This window comes from Cervus canadensis, chromosome 30 (genome assembly GCF_019320065.1).
Source record: "Cervus canadensis isolate Bull #8, Minnesota chromosome 30, ASM1932006v1, whole genome shotgun sequence".
NCBI classification, from domain to species: Eukaryota; Metazoa; Chordata; class Mammalia; order Artiodactyla; family Cervidae; genus Cervus; species Cervus canadensis.
Window position 1 is genome coordinate 7,690,633 of NC_057415.1, and position 24,394 is coordinate 7,715,026.

General features: G+C 41.7%; 1 protein-coding gene and 1 non-coding gene across 12 annotated transcripts in view; both read right to left on the bottom strand.

Moving 5' to 3' along the window:
• The window catches only part of ADRA1A (adrenoceptor alpha 1A), a 177,171-nt gene that overhangs the window by 129,763 nt on the left and 23,014 nt on the right, over positions 1-24,394 (bottom strand). Inside the window, exon 3 of one of the 11 annotated variants that reach the window (XM_043453446.1) lies at positions 13,357-14,736. The exons of the other annotated variants lie outside the window; for them this stretch is intronic. Within the exon in view, the coding sequence (XP_043309381.1) occupies positions 14,729-14,736 (8 nt within the window). The 3' untranslated portion in view covers positions 13,357-14,728. Of the gene's footprint in view, positions 1-13,356; positions 14,737-24,394 lie in introns of those variants that run through there. 11 annotated transcript variants of the gene reach the window in all.
• TRNAG-CCC lies at positions 17,613-17,685 on the bottom strand. The gene has a single exon. It is a non-coding gene; the product is annotated as a tRNA-Gly (tRNA).

Below are 24,394 nucleotides of genomic sequence, written 5' to 3' on the forward strand. Positions count from 1 at the left end.
TGATGCACCATGACTTCCCAGACTTCAGGAAACTGAGGTCTTTTAAAAGAAGTATGCTCTGGAGATGAATCCTTGATGAGGAGGGGGACGGGCAGGGAGGCTCTGAAGCATGGGTCACTGGAGCTGTAACCTAATCGTGTATCCCTGGCAGCTAAGGCAAGATCCCCTGCTGACTTGTCAAACTCTCACATGGACGTTAAGAAGATTAAGATAACAGCATGCCTCACATAGCTCATCAGAGAGACTTAAAACAATTGGCAAAAATAGATGGAGTTATGAAATGCTTATTAGGGATAATGAGTCTGTGTCACAATAGTAGCATAGAGGGTCATCTCATTTCAACACACACCAAAAAGAGGAGAGGAGGCACCAGTGATGACCAACCAGTAAGATACTTCCTGTGCGGTGCCTGACCACGTAGAGACATACCTGCCGAACTCTCCCACTCCACCCCATCACTGACCATGGCCAGTTTGCAAAGGATGCAGAGGTCATGGAAGCGCCTGGTCACATCCAACATCTTAGACATAATAGGAGGTCCATCTGTGCTCAAATATTCTAAATAGATTTTTCCCAATTTCGGGACAGTCACCTCAATCTTGGGCTTCCCTGGTGGCTAAGTGGTAAAGAATTCACCTGCCAATGGAGGAGATGAGGGTTTGTCCCCTGAGTCAGGAAGATTCTCTGGAGAAGGAAATGGCAACCCACTCCAGTATTCTTGCCTGGAGAATCCCATGGATAGGGGAGTCTAGTGGACCACAGTCCATGGAGTCACAAAGAATTGGACACAACTTAGTGATTAAACAACACTAATGACACCTTAATCTTCCCCATCCTCTTGGGTATATCAGCCACATGCCAGTTCACTTCCTGCTTGTCTTTAGGGACAAGAGGAGCATAAATCCACTCATGGGGGACTAGTTAAGCACCATTTTTGGTCAGGGGTGGGGAGTATGCTGTTGGCAGTTCCTCCTGGGCCCATTCTGCCCACCTTTGCTCTGAGGTCCTCCTTTGTCAGCCCCGGGCCAGCAGCAGCCGCCCCTGTGCTGGGCTCCAGAGCCCCCGGTGGGCTTCCCAGCCCCAAGCACTCCAGCCTGGAGGGCCAGAGCAGAAGAGGTCCTGAAGGTCTCTACTCTGTCTTTCATCCATTGAGAGGAAGGAGTCACCAGGAGACCTCAGGACTTCCTCAAGCCCATTAGTCTTGCCCTCCCCTCACCAAACTCTCCCTCATTTCCCACCGGGTCTGCAGTGGGAAATGACGAAGGTCTGAACAAAGCCTTAAGGTCTGAACTAGCCCTTTGGTCTTCAGGGGAGAGCATCAGTGGCCGAGAAGTCTCCTCCTTTGTTGGTGGAATGATGTCCTTGAGTCTTAAAAAGGTTATCCGGCAACGTCTTTTAAAATCGAAAGCACACATACCCTTTAAACTAGCCATCCTTCTGTTAGGGGTCTGTGGCCAAGAAGAAAAATCACCTGTGTACGTAAGGACCTCTGTAAGGGAGGGGTTGGCACACACACACAAAAAGAATGACACTAAAAATTCCAGCAGATTGTATAGGTCAGGGAAGTGGACTGAGGGACAGGCTCTGGGCAGTAGACTTTACTTGGGAAGCTGACTCTAAGATGGAGGCTTGTCTGTGGGAGATTTATGGGATGTACCCTTGGGATCACACCTGTTAGGGAGTGAAGCCAATCCCAATGGAGCTGGAGAGTGCTGAACAGTTGCCCTGAATTAGGACAAAGACTGTCATTGTACGCAGTCTGCTTCCAGAGAGGGGGCAGCTCCCACCAGCAGAGGTGAGACAGGTGTGAGCTGTGAGATCAGCACGCCCAGCATTGGGTGTCATCCACTGCTTTGGTCCTGGAGGGAAGGGACCTGACAGCACAGCGCAGCATTCACTGCCCTGGACACGATCACATTTATGTGTATTTAAGAAGCTACTACTCATGGGCTTCCCAGGTGGCTCAGCGGTAAAGAACCTGCCTGCCAAAGCAGGAGACACAGGTTTGATCTTTGAGTTGGGGAGATCCCCTGGAGAAGGAAATGACAACCCACTCCAGTATTCTTGCCTGGAGAATCCCATGGAGAGAGGAGCCTGGTGTACTACAGTCCATGGGGTCACAAAGAGTTGGATGTGACTGAGTGACTGAGTATGCACACACATATATAGTGTCTGTGCCAATGTATAAAGTAAGGGAGTAAGCAGAAGTAAAGAACAGCTTGTTTGATCCTCAGATTTTTCATTTACTCTGAACACTGACAATTCTGAAGCCTAACCAGACTCTATGCCGGGGAGAAACAGAAGAGATGCCCAGCCCGGGCAATTCTGGTGATTTCCCCTGACCTTGTCACAGTGGAGACCAGATGCCCAGTCTCCCAGCTGAACCAATGTCCACTCCTGAGAACTCTGCCTGCCTTCTATTTTTGAATGGGTTGGAAATAGAAACAAGGGATAAATTTTGTCTTCCTTTTGCTTGTCAGGGGTGGGTACCTTGAATATGGGTTTGAATTGAAATTAAGCACAAAATGCAAAGTAAAGACCTCAGAAGTACCCCTACTATCTCCTTGAAAGGCAGAGCTATATAAGTTGAACAACTGTTCTGACTGGGTCCTCACTAGGGAGCCCAGCAGTGACTCAGGTAAGCACCCTCTTGAGGCTAATTACGATGCTACAAAATGTAGGCACCTCATAATTAGACTAGAATCAGTCCTTCAATTCCACCTTCCCCTTCTAGTCCCATATTATTAAGGCAAGGCCAAGAGAAAGCACTCAATTGCGTATTTCTCCCAAGACTGCCTTTCACAGTCATCTGAATGAGATTTTATTTTATCCGCAAGTGTTTGAGCACCAATGGAGAGGAAGAAGAGGCTGACAGAGAACTTTAAAGTTCCAAGTTTCTACTGATAAGAAAGAAAGTTCTGGAAGCCTGTCATCTCAACAGGACATCTTTACTTATGTAACATTGTTCTAGAAATAATAGCCAACACAATTAGCCAAAGAAAAGGGTGAAGTCACTCAATCGTGTCTGACTCTTTGTGATTCCATGGACTATAGTCTACCAGGCTTCTCTGTCCATGGGATTTTCTAGGGATTTTCTCCTGCATTGCAGGTAGACACTTTACCCTCTGAGTCACCAAGGAAGCCCCAAAGAAAAGGGTAAGTTCTACATATTGGAAAGAGGACCAGAGTTGATGAACACAGATGATTTTTGTAAATCTGGAAAACTCCAAAGAATTAGCTAAAAAATCACTGGAACCATAATGAGACAGCAGGATGGTGGTTGGTTAAACCTAAAACCTTAAAGCTTTCTTATCTACCAGCAATCATTAGAGTTAGAATGTAATGGGGGTCAGGACTTCATTGACAGTAACAATAAAGTTGAGAGACTAGCATTGACATATATACACTAACACGTGTAAAATAGCTAGCTAGCTAGCTAGAAGCTGCTGCAGAGGACAGGGAGCTCTGTCCAGTGCTCTGGGAGGACCTAGAAGAGGGCTACGGGAGGCGGGTGGCAGGGAGGCTTAGGAGGGAGGGCATATGTGCATACATACGGCTGATTCATGTTACTGTACAGCAGAAGCTAACGTAACATTGTAAAGCAATTATATTCCAACAAAAAATCTAAACTATCTAGGGATTCATTTAATAAGAAGTGCAGAGAAGACACAAAAGGAAAGTTACAAAGCTTAACTGACTTAAATGAAGTGATACGTGCCTGGATGGGGCTTCTTTATCATGTAAAGATATCACTTTTATTCATTTTAATATACAAGTTAACAGACTTTCAAATGAGAGAACTAAACAATTCCACATTTCAGCTGGAAGAGTAAATATGTATGAAAAGCCAAAAGGAGATGAGGATTATCTTATTTGATATTAAGATTTATTTTAAAGTTACAGCTGACTGTCAAACAACATGAAGGTTAAGGGTATCAATGCCTTCATAGTGGAAAAATCCAAGAATAACTTCACAGTCAGTCCTCTGCATATGCAGCTGGCAATCTGCACATTCAATTAGCCTCTAATTGTGTAGTACTGTAGGAGGTATTCATTTAAAAAAAAAAATCTGCCTATCAGTGGACCTATGCAGTTCAGACTCATGTTGTTCAAGGATCAACTGTACACCAGTTTATAGATATCAGTACCAAAACAGAAAGCAGGCTGTCTTCAGATCATTCAGCCACTTTGGATGGTCTGGACATGGAAATTAACATCCTCTCCTTGCTCAGCTGACCATGGCCGTCTGTGGATGGCCAGATTTCATCAGCAGCACCACCTTAGGAAAAGGGCTTGTAGTCCTACTCTTGGGGCCTTTATTCCTTTTGATGATACTGGGGCAGATTCCCAGGTTGGGACATCAGAGCATGTCCTCTGGTTGTGTTGACAAGATACCAGACATCTTCAAAGGAAGTGACCCATCCAGCTGGGGCAGTCTCTGATATTTTCCACTTCCTGTCAGCCTCTCAAGGGATAGGTAAAACATGCAACTCTCATTTTAATTTTTCACTTGTCTTCTGGATTTTTGATGCCCCACACATCCTGGTGGCTCAGTCGGTAAAGAATCTGCCTGAAATGCGGGAGACCTGGGTTCAACCTCTGGGTTGGAAAGATCTCCTGGAGAAAGAAATGGCAACCCACTCCAGTATTCTTGTCTGGAAAATTCCATGGACAGAGGAGCCTGGCGGGCTATAGTCCATGGGGTTGCAAAGAGTTGGACACAACTTAGCAACTAAACCACCACCATGTTACAGTTTCTCCAATCTCTGTGAGAGGCCAGTTTTTTTCCAAATACAACATATATCAATACCAGTCCTTTTGTTAAATGTAAGAAAAATAAATTACATGAAAGAGAAAGAAACCGCAAAGGACAAGCAAATACAAGCCCTGATTTTTATTATCATATTTAACAGAATTTCTCGGTCATCTTGCTATAAACATCTCTGAACACTTACTCTATCCATAGACCAGTAACAAATCAGCCAAGCACCCATCCACTGACTGAAGGTTCTAAATCTCATCACCAACAAACTGACTGCCACTTTAGACAAGGATTCCTCGTGTCCTGCAGTCAACATAACACGACAATCTTACATCTGTACAACACAACTATTTATGGCACTCGAATCTTATCTCTCACGTGACTCCCCAGTGATATTATTCTGAGGTAATTGGGGCAGCTTTTAAACAAACCCCACCTATCAGGCAACAAACCCAGATCCTGGCAGAGATAGCAATGTGGCCAAAGCAGTGAGTGCTGAAACTGCACTCACACTCCTGAAATGTTCTGATTCGTGACCCTGAGTTCTGCCCACTCCTTAAAGGAGCCACATATGTGGCAATGACCCGGATACTGGTCTGTGAAGAGTCTAATCTCACGGCCCTGGCCCACAAAGCATGTTAAATGCTCAGACTGCAAAAGTCCCTTTCCACCTTCCTTGACCCCATATCCTTGACCCCATATTCCTGAACAGAAAGCCCACCAAATTGTCCAGAGCCCTGGGGCCAATGACACAGTTCTCACACTACACTGGGGTGTTAGGAGACAAATTTCAAACGCCCTGTGTGTCTGTGTGCCCATAGTCAGTTATGTCTGACTTTTCGCAGCCCCATGGACCACAGTCTGCCAAGCTCCTCTGTCCATAGGATTCTCCAGGCAAAAATACTTAAGTGAGTTGCCATTTCCTCCTCCAGGGAATCTTCCGGACCCGGGGCTCAAACCCATTTCTCCCGAGTCTCCTGAATTGGCGGGCAGATTCTTTACCACTGAGCCACGTGAGAAGCCCGCCTACAGGATACCAATTATCAAAAGAAGTTTCTGTAAATGGCTTAGCAGATACATACTGGAAAATACCTGTCTTTGTAAATAGAAAAAAATAAAACTGACAGAGTTCACTTCCTCCACCAGGCATCTGCCTGAATCTTTCCCAAAAGTCCCTTATGAAAAGATGTTTTATTTATTCTGGACCCACACAGATTCTATTGTATTAAAATAGCTTCAGGTGGAGTGTAGAATCTACAGGACATACACAGTTAAAAGGAGAAGTAGTAAGAGTTGCACTGAAGTCTTCAGTAGCCATTGGTACTCAAATAAATGGCCAGAGAGCTGACTGAAGTCCACAACGAGGATGCTTTGCTTGCAGTGGCTATTTTGACACTTGGGCTTTCCAAGTGGTAAGAATCCGCCTGCCAATGCAGGAGATGCAGGAGACGTGGGTTCGAATCCTGGGTTGCGAAGATCCCCTGGAGAAGGACCCACCCCAGTATTCTTGCCCAGAGAATGCCATGGACAGAGGAGCCTGGTGGACTACAGTCCATGGGGTCGCACAAGAGTCAGACACAACTAAGCACACACGTACACATTCTGACACCCACCCCGGTGACCTAACACAAACTGAGAAGACGCATCTTCTACGACTCAGTGCTCCCCGCTTTCCTGGCTTTGATTCCTATCCTAAGACTTTATTCTCTAACAAGGCAATTCAGGACAGGGAAATAGAATCATCTTTAAGTTACTGGAAGCATTGCAACATATAATTAGGACAATTCAGATTTTTTCTTTTTGGCTTGAGTTTTTCCAGTTGGCCGTCTACACTGATCACAAGACTCCTGTTGCTCAAGGCTGTGTAGTTAAGCCAAGTAACTGAGTACAAACCAGGACAGGCTTTCAATCATACAGCTGTTTCACACTGAGTTTACTTTTCTGGCACCAAAAGGAATTTGGAGGCTTTTTTAGTTTACAAGATCACATTTAAGTGTTTTGGATAATTGACATCTTTCCTTTTAAATCTAAATGTTTAATAGCATGAAACCTGGGCCAATCTTTGCCTGAATGTATATCTGAAGATTAAAGTTGGACTAACTTAAAGAGCCAAGTCACCTCCACACGGAGAAAATCCAAACTCTTAGTTCTGCTATTTATACACAGTATGCACAGCTGATCAGGATATCTGAACTCCACAGGAAGATTCATTTTGTTATCTCACAAGTAGAACTGGACCTTGAGTCTTTTTAATCTAATCAACAAATATTTATTCAGTGCTTTACTACTGTACATTGTAGCTGGGGATTCAAAGCTGATTAAGACTGTTTGGATCTTCCCTGTAGCTCAGATGATAAAGAATCTGTCTGCAGTGCAGAAGACCTGGGTTCAGTTCCTGGGTTGGGAAGATTCTCTGTGGAAGGGAATGGTAATCCACTCCAGTATTCTTACCTGGAGAATCCCATGGACAGAGGAGCCTGGCGGGCTACAGTCTGTGGGGTCACAAAGAGTCAGACATGACTGAGCGACTACTACTGCTACTAAGACTGCTTTAGGTGAGGCCTATAGAATATAATGCAGAGCTTAAGAAACATCACCGAAACCAATTCTATCATTCTGGAGAAAAGGTGAGGTCTAAAGACATAGCAACAACGGGCTTCACAGATGGCTGAGTAGTAAAGAATCTACTTTCAGTGCAGGAGACTTGGGTTCGATCCCTGTGTCAGGAAGATCCCCTGGAGGAGGAAATGGCAACCCACTCCAGTATTCTTGCTAGGATGATCCCATGGACAGAGGATGGGTCACAGTCAGTGGGGTCACAAAGAGTCAGACATGACTGAGCATGTACACTTGACACATGGTTACCAAAGGAGAAAGTGGGGGAGGGATAAGTTAGGAATTTGGGATTAACAGATACACACTACTATCTATAAAACGCATAAGCAACAAGGACCCACTGTATAGCACAAGGGAATATGCTCAGTATTTTGTAATTATCTATAAGGGAAAAAATATATGTATATGTGTAACTGAACCACTTTGCTATGCAACTGAAACTAACACATTATAAATCAACTATACTTCAATACAGCTTAATTAATTAAAAGAATTGAGGCCTGGAGAGAACAAACCTTCCCAGAGTCACATAGTAGCAAGTATGAATCTTTAAAAGTCATGCTTCTGAAACAGAGTTACAGACATAGAGAAAAAAACATATGGACACCAAAGTGGGATAGGGAGGCGGGATGAACTGGGAAATGGGATTGACACATATCCACTACTATGAGCATATACTTGCTGAGAGGAAGGACTGGGGGAAGGGATAGTTAGGGAGTTTAAGATGGACATGTCCACATTGCTATATTTAAAGTGGATAACAAACAAGGACCTACTGTCTAGCACAGGGAATTCTGCTCAACATTATGTGACAGTCTGGATGGGAGGGACATTGGGGGGAGGATGTATACAGTATATGGACAACTGAGTTCCTTTGTTGTTCACCTAAAACTATCACAACATTGTTTATTAATCGGCTACACCCCAGTACAATAAACAAATAAATAAAAGTTTAATAAATAAATAAAAATGGCCAAAGGGGGAAAGCCAGATAACTAATGAGAACCCACTGTTATAGCACAAGGGACTCTACTTGGTGCCCCATGGTGACCTAATTGGGAAGGAAATACAAAAAAGCAGGGATGTATGCATGCGTGCAGCGGATTCACTTTGCTGTCTGTACAGGAGAAGCTAACACAACATTGTAATGCAAGTATACTCTAACTTAAAAGTTGTGCTTCTGAATCAAGGTAATCCAAAGCATGAAATTATGGTTAAAATGAAGGTGCCATTACTTTTAAAGAAATGTTAGAATATATATGCCACCATGTGTAAAACAGGTAGCTAGTGTGAAGCTGCTACTAATATAGGGAGCCCAGCCTGGTGTTCTGTGAGACATAAAGGGGCAGTTTGCAGGGGTGGGGTGGGGTGAGGGAGGCTCAAGACGGAGGGGATTTAAAAAAAAGAAATGGTAGAAAGTAAAAGAAGTGGTTGAAAATAATAAGAGCAGTGTAGTGTATGCACGCATGCTAAGTAGCTTCTGTGGTGTCTGATTCTGTGTGACCCTATGGACTGTAGCCCACCAGGCTCCTCTGTCCATGGGACTCTCCAGGCAAGAAAATGAGTGGGTTGTCATGCCCTCCTCTGGGGCATCCTCCCCACCCAGTGATTGAATGTTGTTTCGATCTTATGACTCCTACATTGGCAGGCAGGTTCTTTACCACTAGCGCCACTCTATAGCTTTGGGGCTTGGTTATCAATCCATTTCCCACTGGACACTGTATACTCAGCTGCACAGGCCACCCAATTCACATAGACAGCCTGTAGATTCTCCAATCTGTTCCCTCAGTTTTGGAGGCAAAGTAAGGGCCATGATGACCCTCACTGATTCCTCAACTCTATTCTAGGTAAGTCAGATATTTTACCTGTAATAAGAAAGACCAGGTTTTCATACTGAAGATTTTTGTGATCTAAGGAAACACTGAGGGCAGAAGGAGAAGATGGCATCAGAGGATGAGATGGCTGGATGGAATCACCAATGCAGTGGACATGAACTTGGGCAAACCCTGGGAGATGGTGAGGACAAGGAAGCCTAGCATGCTGCCGTCCATGGGGTCGCAAAGAGTCGGACACAACTGAGTGATTGAAGAACAACAAGGAGACATCAAGACAGACTTGCATGTTGATGTGTGTATTTAAACCTATGTCCTAATCATGAAATGTGAATGCTAATTACATGAAGATCACACCAATCAAGTCACTTCTTTTATGAAGACTTTTGACACCCTGCCCTGCCCCCCAAATTGGGCTTCCTTGGTGGCTCAGATGGTAAAGAATCTACCTGTAATGCAGAAGATCCTGGGTCAGGAAGATCCCCTGGAGAGGGGAATGGCTATCCACTCAAGTATTCTTACCTGGAGAATTCCATGGACAGAGGAGCCTGCTGGGCTATAGTGGGTGGGGTTGCAAAGAGTTGGAAATGACTGAGCAACTAACACACACACACACTCTCACACACATATCCGAAACTGGAAGAGCAACGTCTTCTAACAGTGCCTACATAATAAGCACAGCTCTTTCATATGCCCAGTTATATGTTGGTTTCCACCTTGAAGTCAGGGTCTGCTTATATCTGCCACCTGGCAGGCTCTCAATAAGTTTCTCACATAAAGTAAATAAAAGATATTTTGAGATCCTAGTCCTGGGGTGGCTTCCCAAAGGAGGAAAACTAGGATTTATTTTAAGAAATGGAAATGATTCGGTGAAAGAAGGCACATTTCTTTCTCGGTCCCTTCACTCCGCCTAAAATATAGGAGAAAGGGCGTACGGCGGGGTGGTGAGAAGGGCGTGGGGAAGAGGAAAGTCATTCGCTGTTCCTATGATGCTCCCATGATTGGACGGAAGTTCTCAGATCTGCCAAGGTCAAGAGCAAGAACAGGAAAGACATTCCTGACCCTCAGTACAATTTCCCTTGCACTGTCATGCCGTATGTTCTCCACACAAGACACCTTTGAACTGGGTTTTGCAGTGACCTTGGGAAATCACTTCCATCTGGAGGCTGGAGTGAGTCACAGGAAGGCAAGACACAATTTTTCCAGCTGGCAATTGGCCTGGATTACCGAATCCATGTTCTGACCCTTATGAAACATGATTGCCCAAGATCACTGATGGACGCAACATTGGTAGATCAAAGTATGTGGCTCTAATTTCTGTCCAGTGCTCACCAGAGAAAGAGAAAAGTCACAGTTCAATATAGTTGATGGTTTGACTTTGAGAGGACGGCTGGCCCTGGGGAGCTCTGGGCACTTGGTCAGCACAGTAGCAAAGTACAAGGGTGTGGGAAGGTAGTGGCTGGGTGCGTGCAACATTTTCCTGTCTGGTGTTTGTCCCAGGAGATCCATCTGCTATTGACACCTGAACTTTGTGACACAGCTGGGTCCTGCTCCACTGGCTTCTAGACAAAAAAACATGCAAGCCAGTTGGGGTAAAAGCAGTTACCATGGGAACCCTGGACTTCAGTTTGGAAAGGTATTTACAATGATCACAGATATAGTTTGTATCAGTGCACTTCCTGAGAAGTTTCTTTTTATCCTTAACTTTAACATTCCCCCTCCTTGCCCTGTGGAATTTGGCAAAAGAAAAATTTTAAATCAGATTGAAAATATTACCTTCCCAGTTACATAGCTAAAACAGGATGTCTTGATTTATTCAAACCATATTCATTAAAGACAAATTTAATTCTAAATGGAGAAAATACAGAAAGGTCAAGTTTTGTCTTGGATACTTTGAAAGAGTTGCTAAGCATTCTGTCCTCTGTGGAGGCTGGGTTGACACCAGGAGGTGTTATTTTTGTTATTTCCCCATAACCATTTTTCTGCCTCTCAGTAACGAGAGGAGAATTATGGCTCTAGAGAACAAACACATCCTTATGTGGGCATGATCACGGCTGTGGCAAACACGGTCATGATAGCAGGAATAGACCCATCACTTTAGCGCGTTGGCCTGAGAACACAGAGGATGTTAAGGGCACGAGACTGGGCACCAGGGAGAACCAGGTTCCAATTCCTACACTGCCTTTTGTACTTAATGACGTGACCCTGGGCAAGTTACAGAACCAGCCTCTGCCACAATTTCCTCATCTCTGAAATGAGACTCAGAGTACCTATCGCTTCACATGTATGCAAGGACTCAATCAAATAATGTCCACAAAGCGTTCAGCATCACTGCACAATAAACTAAAATCCAAAATTAAATCAGTCTCTAACAACTCTTTACCCTAAAGGTAAGGAGGACAAATAATCTTTATCTGGTCAATAGAGTTGTCAACACATATGTATGCATGCATGCATACCCATTTAACTGTATACATCTATTTTTAAAAAGCAGCTCTTCAAATTTAAATGTAATTACTGACTTTATAATTAAATGGTATTGAATTAATTGCCTCTGTGTTCACAGTAGTGTGATGAACCCTGTATAACAAAAGTTAAATAGACCCTGTCCTTGTCCTTACAATCTAAAACAGGTGATACTAGGACTTCCCTTGTGGTCCAGTGGTTAAGACTCTGCCTTCCAATGTGAAGGTGTACAGTTTCGATTCCTGGTCGGGGAACTAAGATCTCCTATGCCACATGGGGTGGCTAAAAAGTAAATAAATAAATAAGACAGATGACACTGACACAGACAAATAAGAAGTGTGCATGCAGAGTTGCAACAGTTTTAGAGAAATCTAGGGAGTCATACTATGCATAAGTGTTAAGGTGTAATGCATTAGAAAAAATCAGAATAAACTGATCTAAAGGAAGAATCCAGTGGAAGGGGAGTGGGGAAGACAGGAGAGCCAGCAGACCAAGCAGAGGCATTCCCTGGCTTCACCCAAGTCTTCCGATCTCAGAGGACAATGGCCGCAAGCCCACCCATAGCTCTCCTGATCCCCCATCCCCTGGGCCCCCTGAAAGTCTAAACCCCCTCCCAGCGCCCCCTTTCTCATTCCATCCCAACTACAAAGGCGTCCACCTGGTTTTCACAGGTACCTTCTTCTTCTAATCCTCTCAACCCTTGAAGAGTCTCACATCTTTTTGCTTCTTTTTCTTGGAAAAAGAAAGAATATTTGACTGGGTTCCCCTGGATGGTGACAATTCCCTCTCTTTCTTTTGCTTCTCCTACTGCCTGGCTCTGCTCCCCACCTCCATTTCCTCCCTCACCTCCATCCTCTGAACCAAGCCCTGGTCCCACCACTCTCCTGAAACTGTTCCTAGTACCAAACTCCTATCGCAGTCTCAGAGATCAGCATCAAGTTTGATAGGTCACCAATGACCTCAGATTACTAAACACAATTTCTATTCTGGTTCTCTTTCTCTTCGACATCAGCAATTGATATTGGCCCCACTCCCTCCTAAATGACATTTTCTTCCTGTTCTGTTGCAGGATTTATGTTATGCTGTGTCTCCCACTTTTTCAAAACTTCAGGGAAATGTTTGTTTGCTCTCCTTATGCCTCTTTCCCTAAACTTCATGCATGTCCTAAAATTCACGCCTACAGTGTCTTCCTTGAGAGAAGACCCTTGACTTACCATCACCAGTTCCCATTTCCATCCCAGGAGCTCCTTCATCACCAAAATGCTGATATTTGCTACTGATCTCTAGATCTAGAGCAAGTGAACATTCCAAGATGATGCAAATTTTTCTGTATGGTAGCCATTAGCCATATGTGAATATGGCTACTGATACTGGCACATGGCTGTCCAATATGGTAGCAACTGTCCAATATGGTAACCATTAGCCATATGTCACTAGTGAGTTCTTGAAATGTGGTGAACTTGAATGAGGAGCTAAGCTTTTATTTTATTTTTAAAATTTTTATTTTGATGGAATTGTTTTTGCAGCTGCAAGAATACTGGAGTGGGTTGCCATTTCCTTCTCCAGAAGATCTTTCCAGATCAGGGATTGAACTCTTGTCTCCTGCACTGGCAGGCAGATTCTTTACCAGTGAGCCACCAGGGAAGCTCTTTTGTAGATGACATGGCATTTTTGACCAATATGGGGTATCTCCAGGGCATTGAGAAACCTGGGGGAAAGGGGATGAATGAAATGGGATTTACAGTGGAACCACGTGGGGAAAATGCTATATATGTTTCTATAGGAACTAAGTTTTTAATGTTATAAGGGATGAGAGAGGACAAGATGGTTGGGTGGTTGATTCCATGGACTCCATGGATGGTTGGTCCATTGACTCCATGGATATGAGTTTGAGCAAACTCTGGGAGATGCTGGAGGACAGGGGAGCCTGGCAAGCTACTGTCCATGGGGTCGCAAACAGTCAGACATGACTGAGTGACTGAACAACAATGTCAATGAATTTTAACTTTAATGCACCACGTATGGCTAGAGTTTACCATATTCACATTGAATAGCACAGTTCTTCACAGTTTCACTTATGCACATGATTTCAGGTGGAATATGGTCAAAACCGATGGCCTTCCAGAAGGTATTCCTCCTCCCAGCATCAGTCCTTGGCACCACCATTCCACTTCACACTCAAAGCAAAGTGATATCTTTTGTTTATCCCACTCCATTTCTTCACAGGAGAAAAATGTCACCTATCCCACCATGTTACCTACCTTCTTTGTACCCACAGTGGCTCCCCAGGTTCTCTTACTGCAAGATCAAAATCCTTGACTGGTTTTCAAAAAGACATCCAGGAGAATGGTGTAACCAAACCTGGTCAATATTGTCTTTGATGGCTGTCCCCTGCATGCACACACATGTGCTCATACCCACACACTCAATCACCCTCTCTAGGGGATGAGTTCACTAGCCCATAACCATGCAATGTTCACTTCTGCCTTGCAGCTTGACTTTTCATATCTTACCTTTCAAGATCCAACTGAAAACTCTCTCCCTCCACAGAAATTTCCATGAGCATCTAAGCCCTGCCTGACCTATCTTGCCTCTGAATCCTAGAGCTTTTCCTGATAACTACTGTTTTATGGATGTTATCCTTTTCTCCCCAATCAGACTTGGAGGCAGCGGGTCACCTTCTCCAGTCTGCTTCATTAGACTTAGAACTGAACACACGGCAGATGCTGGATGCTCTGTAAACACTTCTGACTAATAAGCAAGTTTAGGAGAAGGACTGGATGTGAAAACATCTGAGAACTCAGTGAACATTAGACTCACAATGTTAATAATTTACTCCCCGCACTCTCTCATTTCTGCTGATCCTGCTTATCCTGGGTTTCTCCAACTTCAGTTCCTCTTGTATAACTACTTCTTCCCTTCCAGGAAATTATAAGAGCTAACCTCGACAGAGTCAGGGTAGACAGTGTTGGGTCTTCTGATTTCTCCTGGAGATGGTGGCCAAAGCTAATGTCTTGTTTGCCATATGATCGACATGGTTCTATTGAGGAAGTTAACACACTGTAGAGGAAAAAATCATAATGGCCCTTCTGTTACTACCTTGGTGGCACTGGTTACACTATTTAACACCTATGAGTTGCATTTCTTTTTTTTAAATTAATTTATTTTTTATTGAAGGATAATTGCTTTATAGAATTTTGCTGTTTTCTGTCAAACCTCAATATGAATCAACTATAGGTATACATATGTCCCCTCCCTTTTGAAACTCCCTCCTATCTCCCTCCCCACCCCACCCCCTAGGTTGATACAGCACCCCTGTTTGAGTTTCCTGAGCTGCATTTCTTAGGCACATAAAACAAGGATAAGAATATCTCCTCACAACTACATAGGGAAATTACAGAGTTAGGTAAAATAACACTTGAATAATGGGCTATAGAATTGGAGGTACCAGAGGCCTTGTGATTGGCTGGGGCATTTTCATTTTAAAGAATGTTCCATAAGGGATTTCCCTCATAGTCCAGCGGTTGGGACATCACCTTCCAATACAGGGAGTGAGAGTTCAATCCCTGGTTGGGGATTCCCACATGTCTCATGGCCAAAAAATCAAAACATAAAACATGAAACATTGTAAAAAATTCAATAAAAACTTTTAAAAATAGTCCACATCAAAAAATCTTAGAAAAATAAATTACTTATATAAAAAAAGAATGTTCCAGAAGGGCAATGTTTAAGCTAAAAGAACTCATAAACGTGCAAAATTCAGACTGTGTAAACTAATCTGAAGAAGGAGAATCATCTAGAAATCACCAACAGCCCATGATGAGAAGGGGAATCTGGGCAGGTCTGCTGCCTTTCAGGAGTGTGAGGCAGAACAGACTATAATCAGGAGAGGAACAGTCCCCACACAGGAGTCAGACCAGACATCAGGAGGACAACTTGCTTTAGGTTTCCCACCCATGGGAGCTACACAGGACCTCAAATTTGTGAAAGCGTTTTCCTTTTCAGTTTCTCTTGATATATTAAAAGAGGCTCAGAAAAACCACTTCCAACTTTTGACTAATAAGGGTCACTTTATTATGTTTCCCCACAGACAGAGAATGAGATGGTTGGATGGCATCACTGACTCAATGGACATGAGTTTGAGTAAGCTCTGGGAGTTGGTGATAGACAGGGAACCTGGCATGCTGCAGTCCATGGGGTCACAAAGAGTCAGACACGACTGAGTGACTGAACTAAAGTGAACTGTCAGAACCTGTGTTTTGAAAGATTTAAAATGAGATAGCACACGTAAATATTGACTAACACAAACCATTTGTGCCATCAATGTTAGTTACAGAAGACACATTGTGATTATTTGTTTCTCCTTGTGTTTTTCTACCCAAAGATAGAAAATCATCAGAGTTTTGAACATCATGAGATAAACAGTGTTGCCCTAATAGAATGGCATGGGTCCACCATTCTTTTCCCAAAACTTTTGGAGTTATATGTTTTGAAACCTAGGGTGTTTCAGATTTTGTAAAAGCAACACAGATCATATGTTATGCATTAAATAAGACCACCAGAGAGGCATGGGGCAGCACCCCATAATCAAACATATAAATCTTTTTGCAACTTGATATGTGAATATAAAATCTAGATAAAATATAAAGATTATATGAAATTTATTTAAAATATAGATTTTTGATTGGGTCTTTTATTTTTCTGGAATTGAGCTGCAGGAGTTGCTTGTATATTTTTGAGATTAATTCTTTGTCCATTACTTCATTTGCTATTATTTTCTCCCATTCTGAAGGCTGTCTTTTCACCTTGTTTATAGTTTCCTTTGTTGTGCAGAAGCTTTTAATTTTAATTAGGTCCCATTTGTTTATTTTTGCTTTTATTTCCAATATTCTGGGAGGTGGGTCATAGAGGATTCTGCTGTGGTTTATGTCGGAGAGTTTTTTGCCTATGTTTTCCTCTAGGAGTTTTATAGTTTTTGGTCTTATGTTTAGATCTTTAATCCATTTTGAGTTTATTTTTGTGTATGGCATTAGAAACTGTTCTAGTTTCATTCTTTTACAAGTGGTTGACCAGTTTTCCCAGCACCACTTGTTAAAGAGATTGTCTTTTCTCCATTGTACATTCTTGCCTCCTTTGTCAAAGATAAGGTGTCCATAGGTGTGTGGATTTATCTCTGGGCTTTCTATTTTGTTCCATTGATCTATATTTCTGTCTTTGTGCCAGTACCATACTGTCTTGATGACTGTGGCTTTGTAGTAGAGCCTGAAGTCAGGCAGGTTGATTCATCCAGTTCCATTCTTCTTTCTCAAGATTGCTTTGGCTATTCAAGGTTTTTTTGTATTTCCATACAAATTGTGAAATTATTTGTTCTAGTTCTCTGAAAAAAACCATTGGTAGCTTGATAGGGATTGCATTGAATCTATAGATTGCTTTGGGTAGTATACTCATTTTCACTATATTGATTCTTCCAATCCATGAATATGGTATATTTCTTCACCTATTTGTGTCCTCTTTGATTTCTTTCATCAGTGTTTTTTTTTTTTACCTTTTTTTTTCATTTATTTTTATTAGTTGGAGGCTAATTACTTTACAATATTGTAGTGGTTTTTGTCATACATTGACATGAATCATCAGTGTTTTATAGTTTTCTATATGTAGGTCTTTTGTTTCTTTAGGTAGATTTATTCTTAAGTATTTTATTCTTTTCATTGCAATGGTGAATGGAATTGTTTCCTTAATTTCTCTTTCTGTTTTCTCATTGTTAGTGTATAGGAACACAAGGGATTTCTGAGTGTTAATTTTTTTTTTTTTAAATATTTATTTATTTGGCTATGTCAGATCTTAGTTCCGGCAGTGGATATCTTTGATCTTCATTGCAGCATGCAGGGTCTTTAGTTGTGGCATTCGAACTCCTAGCTGCAGCATGTGGGATCTAGTTCCCTGGCCAGGAATCAAACCTGGGCCCCCTGCACTGGGAGTGCAGAGTCTTAGCCACTGGACCACCAGGGACGTCCCCTGAGTGTTAATTTTATATCTTGCAATTCTACTATATTCATTGATTAGCTCTAGTAATTTTCTGGTAGAGTCTTTAGGGTTTTCTACATAGAGGATCATGTCATCTGCAAACAGTGAGAGTTTTTACTTCTTCTCTTCCAATCTGGATTCCTTTTATTTCTTTTTGTGCTCTGATTGCTGTGGCCAAAACTTCCAAAACTATATTGAATAGCAGTGGTGAGAGTGGGCACCTTTGTCTTGTTCCTGACTTAAGGGGAAACACTTTCAATTTTTCACCATTGAGGATAATGTTTGCTGAGGGTTTGCCATACATAGCTCTTATTATGTTGAGGTATGTTCCTTTCATTCCTGCTTTCTGGAGGGTTTTTTTTTTTTTAATCATAAATGGATGTTGAATTTTGTCAAAGGTTTTCTCTGCATCTATTGAGATAATCATATGGTTTTTATTTTTCAATTTGCTAATATGGTGTATTACATTGATTGATTTGTGGATATTGAAGAATCCTTGCATCCCTGGGGTAAAGCCCACTTGGTCATAATGTATGATCTTTTTAATGTGTTGTTGGATTCTGTTTGCTAGAATTTTGTTAAGGATTTTTGCATCTATGTTCATCAGTGATATTGGCCTATAGTTTTCTTTTTTTGTGGCATCTTTGTCAGGTTTTGGTATCAAGGTGATGGTGGCCTCGTAGAATGACTTTGGAAGTTTACCTTCCTCTGCAATTTTCTGGAAGAGTTTGAGTAGTATAGGTGTTAGTTCTTCTCTAAATTTTTGGTAGAATTCAGCTGTGAAGCCATCTGGTCCTGGGCTTTTGTTTGTTGGAAGATTTTTTTTTTTTTATTACAGTTTCAATTTCCATGCTTGTGATGGGTCTGTTGAGATTTTCTATTTCTTCCTGGTTCAATTTTGGAAAGTTGTACTTTTCTAGGAATTTGTCCATTTCTTCCAAGTTGTCCATTTTATTTTCATATAGTTGCTGATAATAGTCTTTTATGATCCTTTGTATTTCTGTGTTGTCTATTGTGATCTCCCCATTTTCATTTCTAATTTTGTTGATTTTATTTTTCTCCCTTTGTTTCTTGATGAGTCTGGCTAATGGTCTGTCAATTTTATTTACCTTCTCAAAGAACCAGCTTTTGGTTGATCTTTGCTATGGTTTCTTTTGCTTCTTTTGCATTTATTTCTGCCCTAATTTTTAAGATTTCTTTCCTTCTACTAACCCTGGGGTTCATAATTTCTTCCTTTTCAAATTACTTTAGGTATAGAGTTAGGTTATTTATTTGACTTTTTTCTTGTTTCTTGAGGTAAGCCTGTATTGCTATGAACCTTCCCCTTAGCACTGCTTTTATAGTGTCCCATAGGTTTTGGGTTGTTGTGTTTTCATTTTCATTCATTTCTATGCATATTTTTATTTCTTTTTTTATTTCTTCTGTGATTTGTTGGTTATTCAGCAGCATGTTGTTCATCCTCCATATGTTGGAATTTTAAAGTGGGCCAAAGAACTAAAGAGACATTTCTCCAAAGACATACAGATGGCTAACAAACACATGAAAAGATGCTCAACATCATCATTATCAGAGAAATGCAAATCAAAACCACAATGAGGTAACATCTCACACTGGTCAGAATGGCTGCTATCAAAAAGTCTACAAGCAATAAATGCTGGAGAGGGTGTGGTGAAAAGGGAACCCTCTTACACTGTTGGTGGGAATGCAAACTAGTACAGCCACTATGGAGAACAGTGTGGAGATTCCTTAAAAATCTGGAAACAGAACTGCCATATGATCCAGCAATCCCACTGCTGGGCATACACACTGAGGAAACCAGAATTGAAAGAGACACGTGTATCCCAATGTTCATCACAGCACTGTTTATAATAGCCAGGACACGGAAGCAACCTAGATGCCCATCAGCAGATGAATGGATAAGAAAGCTGTGGTACATTTACACTATGGAATATTACTCAGCCATTAAAAAGAATGCATTTGAATCAGTTCTAATGAGATGGATGAAACTGGAGCCTATTATACGAGTGAAGTAAGCCAGAAAGAAAAACACCAATACAGTATACTAACTCATATATATGGAATTTAAAAAGATGGTAATGATGACCTTATATGCGAGACAGCAAAAGAGACACAGATGTACTGAAAGTCTTTTGGACTCTGTGGGAGAGGGCGAGGGCAGGATGCTATGGGAGAATGGCATTGAAACGTGTAAATTACCATATGTGAAACGAATCGCCAGTCCAGGTTCGATGCATGATACAGGATGTTCGGGGCTGGTGCACTGGGATGACCCAGAGGGATGGGATGGAGAGGGAAGTGGGAAGGGGGTTCAGGATGGGGAACACATGTACACCCATGGTGGATTCAAGTCAATATATGGCAAAATCAACACAATGTTGTAAAGTAAAATAAATTAATTAAAAGAAAAGAAAAGGCTTTCTATTGGAGGCTATATTTAAAAACAAAACAAATAACCAATAAAAAATAAAATATAGATTTTTATATTCTATAAACTCTATATTCTGAAACCTATATTTTCATAGATCTCATAGAATCTATAGATCCATGTGAGTTCAGGTTGTGTTCACTGCCAAGTTATTTCTGATTAGGTCAGGTCTTAACCTCAAATTAATAATCTAGAAGTATCCATCTTCAGAGTTTTTGAATTTAAGAACTCTAAAGGAATCACGTACCTTTGCTATTCTATGTAATATTAAAAAAAAAAAAAGAAGTAGTATCTTTTAAATCTTCCATTAAGCTTTAGGAAATGTAAAAAACACTGGGTAGCAATCTCAATTTGGGTAGATTCAAGGGATGGAGGCTTGTGACATTGTACAGGAGGCAGTGATCAAGACAATCCCCAAGAAAAAGAAATGCAAAAAGGCAAAATGGTTGTCTGAGGAGGCCTTACAAATAGCTGTGAAAAGAAGAGAAGCTAAAGGTAAAGGAGAAAAGGAAAGATATACCCATTTGAATGCAGAGTTCCAAAGAAGAGCAAGGAGAGATAAGAAAGCCTTCCTCAGTGATCAGTGCAAAGAAATAGAGGAAAAACAATAGAAAGGGAAAGACTAGAGATCTCTTCCAGAAAATTAGAGATACCAAGGGAAATTTTCATGCAAAGATGGGCACAATAAAGGACACAAATGGTATGGATCTAACAGAGGCAGAAGATATTAAGAAGAGGTGGCAAGAATACACAGAAGAACTATACAAAGAAGATCTTCACAACCCAGATAATCACAATGGTGTGATCACTCACCTAGAGCCAGATATCCTGGAATGTGTAGTTAAGTGGACTTAGGAAGCATCTCTACGAACAAAGCTAGTGGAAGTGATGGAATTCCAGTTGAGCTATTTCAAATCCTGAAAGATGATGCTGTGAAAGTGCTGCACTCAATATGCCAGCAAATTTGGAAAACTCAGCAGTGGCCACAGGACTGGAAAAGGTCAGCTTTCATTCCAATCCCAAAGAAAGGCAATGCCAAAGAATGCTCAAACTACCTCACAATTGCACTCATCTCACACGCTAGCAAAGTAATGCTCAAAATTCTCCAAACCAGGCTTCAACAGTACATGGGCCATGAACTTCCAGATGTTCAAGCTGGATTTAGAAAAGGCAGAGGAACCAGAGATCAAATTGCCAATGTCCACTGGATCATCAAAAAAGCAAGAGAGTTCCAGAAAAACATCTACTTCTGCTTTATTGACCATGCCAAAGCCTTTGACTATGTAGATCACAACAAAATGTGTAAAATTCTTTAAGAGATGGGAATACCAGACCACCTGACCTGCCTCGAGAAATCTGTATGCAGCTCAAGAAGCAATAGTTAGAACTGGACATGGAACAACAGACTGGTTCCAAATCAGGAGAGGAGTACGTCAAGGCTGTATATTGTCACCCTGCTTATTTAACTTATATGCAGAGTACATCATGAGAAATGCTGGGCTGGATGAAACACAAGCTGGAATCAAGATTGCCAGGAGAAATATCAATAACCTCAGATATGCAGATGACACCCCCCTTATGGCAGAAAGTAAAGAAGAACTAAAGAGCCTCTTGATGAAAGTGAAACAGGAGAGTGAAAAAGTTGACTTAAAGCTCAACATTCAGAAAACTGAGATCATGGCATCTGGTCCCATCACTTCATGGCAAATAGATGGGGAAACAATGGAATCAGTGAGAAAGTTTATTTTTTAGGGCTCCAAAATCACTGCAGATGGTGACTGCAGGCATGAAATTAAAAGATGCTTGCTCCTTGGAAGAAAAGCTATGACCAACCTAAACAGCATATTAGAAAAGAGAGACATTATTTTGCTGACAAAGGTCCATCTAGTCAAAGCTATGGTTTTTCTAGTCACATATGGATGTTGGACAATAAAGAAAGCTGAGCACTGAAGAACTGATACTTTTGAACTGTGGTGCTGGAGAAGACTCTTGAGAGTCCCTTGGACAGCTTGGACAGCAAGGAGATCCAACCAGTTCACCCTAAAGGAAATCAGTCCTGAATATTCATTGGTAGGACTGATGCTGAAGATGATACTCCAATACTTTCGTCACCTAATGTGAAGGACTGACTCACTGGAAAAAACCCTGATTCTGGGAATGATTGAAGGCAGGAGGAGAAGGGGATGACAGAGGATGAGATGGTTGGATCGCATCATTGACTCAATGGACATGAGTTTGAGTAAATTCCAGGAGTTGGTGATGGACAGGGAGGACCGGCATGCTGCAGTCCATGTGTTCGCAAATAGTCGGACAGGAATGAGTGACTGAACTGAACTGAACTGAGCAGTCTCAAAACTATTACAAAGATACAGTAATCAAAAGAGTTTGGTATTGGCATAAGATTAACAGACACATGAAATATGTAACAGAGAGTCCAGAAATGACCCATATTCTACAGCCAATTGAATTTCAACAAGGACATTAAGACCATTTCATTAGGAAAAGGATAGTCTCTTCAGCAAGTGGTGTTTGGACAACTGAATTTCCACATGCAAAAGAATGAAGTTGGAACCTTATCTCACACCATACATAAAAATTAAAATGGTTCAAAGGCTTACTTGAAAGTGCTAAAATGAGAAGCTCTTAGAAGGTTAGGAATAACTCTTTGTGACCTGGATCAATGATTTCTTAGATATGGCACTAAAAGCACAAGCAACAAAAGGAAAATTAGGCAAACTGGACTTCATAAAAATTAGACATTTGTGCATCAAAGGATACTATCAAGAAAGTGAAAGGAAAACCCACAAAATGAGAGAAACACTTGCCAGTCATATATCTCATAAGGTTCTAGTATCCTAAACACATAAAGAATTCCTGCAACTCAACTACAAAAGAACAAATTCTAATTTTAAAATGGGCCAGGGACTTGGATAGACTTTATGTCAAAGAAGATACACAATTGGCCAACAAGCACATGAAAAGATGTTCAACTTCTTTTGTCATCAGAGAAATGCAAATCAAAACCACAATGAGATACTACTTCATGTACACTAGGATGGTTATAATTAAAAGATTGAAAAAAGGAAAGAAGGATGTGAGGATGTGAGAAATCCTACCAATGTGAGGATGCAGAGAAATTGAAACTCTCATATATTGTTGGTAGGTACATGAAAACTTTTTTGCTTGCTTTTTTAAAAATCACTAGCCAAGATATTGGAACTAAACAACTAAAAGCCTGAATCATAATAAAAAATTTTTTTGCCTTAAATGTGGTGTTTCTAAAGAGTTTGGTTGATTTTAGGAATTCTTTTAATATAAACTACTAATCAGTCTTGGCAACGTTGTCATTTGGGGCTGGATACCTTTTTGTTGTGGGGCTGTCCTGCACATTGTACCATGTTTAGCGGCATCCCTGGCCTCTATCCAGAAGATGCCAGTAGCATCTCTCACCCCAGCTGAGACATTGTGACAATTAAAAATGTTCCCTGAGGGTCAAAATCACCCCTGGTTGAGAACAACTGCTGTAACTGCATTGTTGTTTAGCTGCTATGTCGCATCTGACTATTTTGCGACCCCATGGACTGTAGCCTGCCAAGTTCCTCTGTCCATGGGATTTCCCAGTCAAGGATACTAGAGTGGGTTGCCATTTCCTTCTCCAATAACTTCTTCAGGAGTAATCTGTTACTCTGGGGTTTTGTCCCCCCTGAGAGTTTCCTTTGGGGAAAAAAATCCATTTCTGAGATTGTCCTATAGTTATGATGACAGTGAAATCGTTTTACAAAGTGAATGACTGCAGATGGCAGGTAACCTTCTAAAACATTTCTCATCACATGGGCTCAAACTACACAGCCAATTTGTAAACAGCAGGCTTCTCACTGGCAACTAAATGCCCCGCCGATAAGCTAAATGCGGAGAGCATAAAAAAAAAGAAACAAAGTTAGCGTGCAATGTTCTCTTCTCAAACCCTTTTTGGGCAAAGACGACGGTTTGCCAGCATTCCAGAATAATGACAACTGATGTGCCCTTTGTCAACTTTCCCTCCTGCTCGTTTGAAAATGCAGACTGAACTCCTTCCAGAACTTCTTCTGATATCATTTACTGAGCCTGGAATCAGATCCATTAGAACAGAGAGCAATCAGTGCTCCAGACGCCCCACCGACCACTCCTGGTGGGAAGGTGAGGGTTCAGCGTCCAGGACCTGGGGTCCCCTGACCACTTTCATGGGCTCAGTGCCACTTTTAACCATTT